Raw genomic sequence first — 7,586 nt, forward strand, 5'->3', positions numbered from 1 at the left:
TATATATATATATATATATATATATATATATATATATATATATATATATATATATATATTGATTTCAAATTTTGGCAGGAGGCCAATAATTTCAGGGGAGGGATTAAGTCGATTATATATGCATATATACATACATATATGTACATACCTACATATATATGTGTATATATATACATGCAATATATGGGTACAGGGCATCAAAAAAAACATAGACAAAATGAGAAACAAGAACATAGAAAACAAACGTTTTCTAGAACAACGAAAAAAAACAGAGAAACGAGACATGCAGTATAAAGAACATACCCTTCATCAGTTGTGCCCTGCTTTATCTACTCCGCTTTTCGAAGGTAAGGATAAGACATGACTTCATTAAAACAGTCCTTCCCGCAAAGCAAATTAAATATAATTTGGGATTTTTTGCAGAGGGTGAAAGTGATAACAAAAACAGGACAGTGAGAACAAGACAGTAAAAACAAACGGTGAGGGCTGTTAAGCCAAAATGATGTGAAGTGGTGAACGCTGGAAAAACGAGCTTTGAGAAGAGACAAGTAAAAGCACGTCTTGTCTTTAGGAAGAAAGTGGAGGAAAGAAAGATGGACGACCGTTGGTCACATGTGAGCAATGAGAGAGTCAAGGAGGAAGAGTGAGAGAGAGAGAGGAAACAGTGTAGGGGAGAGAAGAATATGGAAAAGGTGGGAGAGAAAAACAGAAAGGAAGAACAAGAGAGGGTGATAAATAGAAAGAATAGAGTGTGCATACAAACAAATACCCAGAGAAAACGAGAGGGAGTGAGAAGTGGATTGGGAAAAGTGAAGCAAAGAAATGAAAAAGAAGAAAAGAAGTTTCCTTACTTTAAACTCATTATTTTTATCTTTTTCTCCTCTGTGGTATGGTCGATCATAGAGAAATGTGTCCACTTCGTTGACTTGGTAGAAAGACTTCACTTCCCGAGGGATAGAAGGATTACTCAGCTCTCCTTGATCTACCTTGAAGGGTTTCACACAACTGATTTGGATGTCTTTTCGGGGAGTTAAGAAAATTCATGCAAAGATAATCAGATTCTTTTATGAATACAAAGACTCACACAACAAAACACAATCAGTTGGTGCCATTTTGCCAGCACACAAGGTAAATGAAACCTTGCCAAAACTGACCTCACCTGTGCTTGTGCCACATAAAAAGCACTGAGTCCACTCTGCTGAGTGGTTGCTGTTAGGAAGGACATCCAGCTGTAAAAACCTCGCCAAAACTGACCTTGCCTGTGCTTGTGCCACGTAAAAAGCACTGAGTCCACTCTGCTGAGCAGTTGGGGTTAGGAAGGGCATCCAGCTGTAAAAATCCTACCAAAACAGTCACAGAAGTCTGGTGCAGGCTTTGGCCTGACTGGCTCTTGTGAAACTATCCCACCCATGCTAGCACGGAACATGAACATTAAATGATGATGATGATGATGATGATGACCTGTGCCACACATATGAACTTTTGATGGAAGACTTTAATTTAATTCATTTTGAAATGAATCTGTATCAACAGAAGCTGGGACAATAATCCGTTGGGTTGGAATGAAAAAGGTTAAGAAAGCAATGTAACAAAGAATCAAGATTTATAGAGAGAAGAACAATACTCAAACACTTTCAAATAAAAAGGATACATTGCTGATCCCCTTGTTTCATAGTGTCGTCAGGAGGATTGTTGTGGATGAGTATGGTTGCATTTGGGAATTCAGTTGTTAAGTGACTCATAATCATCTGTAACTTGAGGTATTCATCACCACGATAAATAAATACTTTGTTCTGGTAAAAAAAAAGAAGAAAGAAAAACAATAAAAATAACAGCAACAAAAAATGACTTATATTTCAAGTTCCATTACACGAAACATAATTTAGGATACATTATTTACATTTGACAGATATCTGTCCTCATCTTGTTTGTTGTTAACGTTTCGGCTTCATCAGGTGTCTAGGGGAAATTTCGAACCTGGATTCGCATTCCTAACATATTTTTCGATGGTATTACTATTATTATTATTCAGGTCACTGCCTGGAATCTAACTCGGAATCTTGGGGTTAGTAGCCCACACTCTTAACCACTATGCCATATGCAAGTGGTGGAGTGGTTAAGAGTACGGACTACTAACCCCAAGATTCCAAGTTCGATTCCAGGCAGTGACCTTAATAATAATAATAGTAATAATAATAATAATAATAATAATAACAACAACAACAACAACAACATCGAAAAATACCTTAGGAATAAGAATCCAGGTTCGAAATTTCCCCATGACACCTGATGAAAGCTGAAGAGTATATCAGCCGAAATGTTGTGTTAACAACAAACAAGATGAGGACAAATATCGGTCAAATGTAAATAATGTAAATAGTGTACATAATTCCTCATCTCTTAAATATAGAACTGTACAATTTAGGATATCAAACAGGGGCTGCAATCATTGAAAATGAATTATCATCTTTGTTAAACATCCACTGATTTGGTAAGCTGGATGCCCTTCCTGAGACCAACCACTCCAAGAGTGTAGCAGGTGCTTTTTACCTGATACTGACCTGACACTGGCATTGGCCATGACTATGGTCTCACTTGGCTGGACAGGTCAACACAAGCATGATATATTGCGAAGGGTCTTGGTCACCTATCATTGCCTCCATGAGGTCCAACACTCGAATGGTGCTTTTTATGTGCCAGTGGCATCAGCCATGACTACAGAACTTCAAGTCTTGTTTTACATTAGAACCATTTGAAATATGATTATAAATAACAGAAATTCAGGAGAGTTCAGTTGTGAAGAAAAAATGAATTAAAATCATTGAAAAACATGATTTAAAAATATAATTTACTTTCCTCATAGAATTGTCTCCAAGACATATTTTACACAGAAGATTGAAAAGTGAATGACACTGCATGTAAGGTGGTGAGGCTCACTTACAATAATAATACAAAGTCAAAACAAGAACACACACCCAGATCCATATGTGAGGGGCTTCTTTTAGTTTCCAGGTTCACTCACAAAGCATTGGACAGTTCAGAGCTCTAGAAGACACTTGTCCAAGGCATCGCGCAGTAGGATTGGACCCAGAGCCACATAGTTGAGAAGCAAATTTCTTACACTATATATGTGTGGATATATGATGGACTCTCCAAACAACCACACAGATGATTTGTTCATAGTGATCAAATGTTTCTGTACACATATGCTCACTCCCTCCATCAAATCAACATTATCTGTACAGGTGCACTGTGTGCCACACCCTAACCAGTGAGCCATGTGCCTTCACAATATGTGTGTGCATGTATATATATATATGTATACACACAAGCACACATATATATCATGTTAATGACCAGACTATCAGATGTGGCTATACATCACTGGTCACAATGCACTTTACATAGTCTTTTTAGCTTTCAAATAGTGCCACCCTGCTGCCTTGATGAGCAAGTCCCCATTCCCCTTGATCGGAAGGCTATTCTGCCTCAGGGTTATCTGTTTACAGCTGAATGGACTGGAGCAACATGAAATGAAGTTTTTTGCTCAAGAACACAAGCCACCTGGTCCAGGAATCGAACCTACGATCTATCAATCATGAATGCAACACACTAACCACAAGGTCATGAGTCTTCATATATATACCAGTTAGGAAGGGCATCCAGCTGTAGAAACTCTGCCAAATTTAGATTGGAGCCTGGTGTTGCCATCCGGTTTCACCAGTCCTCAGTCAAGTCGTCCAACCCATGCTAGCATGGAAAGCGGACGTTAAACGATGATGATGATATATATATATATATACAGTGAAGCTTTACTATAGCGTCATATATTATTGATTGCTATTTCCAGTAAATATTGGTGCATTGTTATACCACTATTCTATATATATGTGTGTGTGTGTGCGTGTGTGTTTTAAGACATACATAACAGGTAAACAGAAATTTTATGGTGGTACTTACCCTCAGGAATTTTGGGAATGTTTGTCCGAAGTAGGCAACACGGTAATATGAAGGGTCCTGCCTTAAAAATTGACCATCCAAGATATTCTCAAAGAACTTGGCTTCTTTTTGCTGTGGACAAAATGCAGACAGTTTAAAGTGACATGAATCTGGTTAACATAGATAATGCATGATTAATTTAAAACAATGTGACTAAACGAATATTACATTTAACAGTAGTCTGAATGCTGAAGAGTTAAATAAACCTCATTAAGCAATAAAGCTACTTAATTATAGTTTTAATTGCAGAGAACAAACAAGACAAGAACTCCTTCAAAGAATTCTAAGTTAAAAGAGGCTTGTTTCCAAAAAGTTCAGGTGTGTAGCTTTGATGAGCAAGTGAACTGGTTTATGAAGAATAAAGGTGTTATTAAGAGACATGCACAAACAACTGCAATGTTCAAACAGAGTTCAAACAGATTGAACTCACAATCTGTGAGGTGACAGCTTAATTTCTTATGCAATCAGAAATTTCTTCTCAGAATTAATGACATAATAAAGAGAAATAGCTACAGCCAGCTTTCTTCTTCTTCTTCTTCTTCATCATCACAATCATCATTTATCATCATCATCATCTTTTAGTGTCCATTTCCCATAGTTTGACTGGGACTGCTAAGCCAGAGAGTTGTACCAGGCTCCAGCCTGATTTGGCTTGGTTTCTACAGCTGGATGCCCTTCCTAATGCCAACCACTCCAAGAGTGTAGTGGGTGCTTTTATGTGACACCAGCACTGGCCATGACTACGATTACACATGGATTGACATGTCTTCTCAAGTACAGCAAATCACCAAAAGTCTTGATCACTTGTCATCAACATCCGTAGATCATGCTTCACCACTTAATCCCATTTCTTCCTGGGTCGACCTCTTCCACAGGTTTTCTCCAGTTAGATATCAGCACTTCTTTACACAGCTGTCCTCATCTATACGCATCACACGACCATACCAATGCATCTTTTCTCTCTATCTCTCTCTCTCTCTCTCTCTTACACACACACATACACATTGTTAATTGGTTTTACATCGATTTTTCAATATGAGCATGAGTTAGATGAATATACTGAGGCACTGTTTTACAGTTTAATGCCCTTCCTGTGATTAACCTTTACTTGTGTTTTGATTATAGGATCTCTTATTTCCTTGTCTTTGACGGTGCAGAATGAGTGGACAATTTGTTGACAGAGGAAGTGACAACAAGAGCACTGCTCACAGATCATGACATTCAGATAGCACACAGGTAGGTTCAAAATTCAAATAAACAGATAAACAATTAAACATTCTAAGGAATTTGGTCAGACACTCTACAATTTTTGCCAAACACATCCACTTTCTTGATATTTCTATATAAAAATGAGAACAATACCATTAATCTGTTGCCAAATTCAGATGACAACAAAATGGTATATACAACAGCTACTCACCAAAATCTCACTGAGTTTTCTATAATCATAGAGTTTAGTTTCATAGTGACATGCCAGTTCTTTACAGAGTGGAATTCCATATTCCCAGGCCTAAAAGAACAAAAAAAAAATGGTAAAAAAGTTACATCATGGTATTTTATTTGTTTGTTACTGAAGTTGGACAAATGAACAAACAGGACATGTACAATATTTCTTGATTTGTAACAATTCTTCTTGCTATAGACATAAAGTATGGAATTTTAGGGGAGGGCACTAATCAATTACACTATCCCCAGTATGCCACTGGTACTTACTTTATCGACCCTGAAAGGATGAAAGGCAATGCTGACCACAGTGGAATTTGAAATATATATATATATATATATATATATATATAATTCTCTATATTGAATACTCAATATTTCATATATTCAATAAGACATATTTCATATATTCAATAAGACATATTTCATATATTCAATAAGACATTCAATACTTCACTTCATTTTACTATCTATTTTTATATTATATATTATATATTCTATATCCCACATTAATTTTACAAGAATATAAATAAAACATAAAAAACAGACAGAGTCGGAACTCTTTTAAATAAAATAATATATTCCTCTATACACGATCATACAAAACCCTTATTTTGTATTTATTTTTACTCATATATATATATCTATATATATATATATATATATATACACACACACACACACACACACACTATGCTAAGTATAAACAAGCTTCCAAATTCCCACCAGGTGGTCAGTGTACACCTGGTCAAGGATGTGGGGGCAGCGGAGAGGTACTTGAAGTGGGAAATGGGTCACAAAAGAGAAGAGAAAAAACAGTCTGGCGCTGGTAGTGGTTGTGGTGAGGGTGGGAAATATGATACAAGGTACATGCGACACTTGTCCCTGCCCTCCCCGCCACACACACACACACACAACTATGCAACAAATAAACATTCATAGCAATATGCATATACACAAAAGCATTAGCACTGCTTACATACACACACGGATATACACATAGAACAATGGGCACAGATCCACTAACGTAGACCACTCCTGCCTGCTGAGTGACACTCACACAAAGGGAGGTAATACAGACAAGGACAGAGAATCAGAGATAAGGAGTGCTGGGGAGAGGGGAGGTGCACTGCCTTGAAGTGTTTTAGTTAAACAAACCATTTCCAAGACATATTTTGTCTTTTTTTTTACTAAACTGCTAAGTTACAGGGATGTAAACCAACCAATATTGTTTATCAAATGGGGGTGGGGCATAAACAACACAAAACATACACAAACATATATATATATATATATATATATATATATATATATATATATAACATACAGATGCACACACACAGACATATGTGTATGCATGTGTGTGTGTATATATATATATATATATACACACATATATATACATACATACATATACACATACAATATATGTTCAATGAGAAATATACATATTCTGTATATTGTCATTTTGTCCTGTTCTGGTGTTTTGCGAAATTTTTCTGGAGAACATTATTTTTCTTTGTGGTTGGGTTGTTGATGACCTCTTTCTAGCATATTGGATGTCCACCTAGTGGTCATCCCTTATACAAGTGTATAGGGTGCCATGCAGAGGAACTGAACCCAGAACCATGAGGTTGCAAAGTGAGTTTCTTAATTAAAGATAGGATGGTCATTGTTGGACTCCCTTCTATCAAAAGTCTGCTTCCTCAGGACTGACCTAGGGCTGAACAACAACAACAACAACTATTAGCTGCTGCTACCTTTTTATTTCCTATACCTAATACCACTTCTCCTGAGGTTATGCAGGAGGCATCACCTGGCTTGTTAGAAATAGCAGCCAAATCTCACTCAACTGTCGTAAAACAGTCAAGACACATTCAATAATGTGATCATATATAAACCATCTCAAGAAGAGATGGTCATATTTGGAATGCTTTTGATCATAGGTTTACTTGATCAGGGATAGCCTGGGGCTAAAGAGCAACATGACAATGATGATTATGATGATGACTAAACGCTGCTGCTGCTGCCATCACCAACACCACCAGCTTTATTCAACAGCTGTCCCTGGAAGATGAAACCATGTAACAGCCACAGAATCAATATCAGACAGAATAGTGGGAGACAAATGGAGGAGGGAATGT

General features: G+C 36.9%; 1 protein-coding gene across 11 annotated transcripts in view; it reads right to left on the bottom strand.

The window, feature by feature from the left end:
* LOC106870442 (dedicator of cytokinesis protein 3) overlaps positions 1-7,586 on the bottom strand; it is a 274,705-nt gene that overhangs the window by 50,053 nt on the left and 217,066 nt on the right. For all 11 annotated transcript variants that reach the window (XM_014916529.1, XM_014916531.1, XM_014916528.1 and 8 more), the window contains 4 exons: positions 5,420-5,509; positions 3,961-4,071; positions 1,652-1,793; positions 852-1,018 (listed from right to left, as the gene is read on the bottom strand). In XM_014916529.1, coding sequence (XP_014772015.1) covers positions 852-1,018; positions 1,652-1,793; positions 3,961-4,071; positions 5,420-5,509 — 510 coding nt within the window. The remainder of the gene's footprint in view (positions 1-851; positions 1,019-1,651; positions 1,794-3,960; positions 4,072-5,419; positions 5,510-7,586) is intronic.

This window comes from Octopus bimaculoides, chromosome 6, assembly GCF_001194135.2.
Source record: "Octopus bimaculoides isolate UCB-OBI-ISO-001 chromosome 6, ASM119413v2, whole genome shotgun sequence".
Taxonomy (NCBI): domain Eukaryota; kingdom Metazoa; phylum Mollusca; class Cephalopoda; order Octopoda; family Octopodidae; genus Octopus; species Octopus bimaculoides.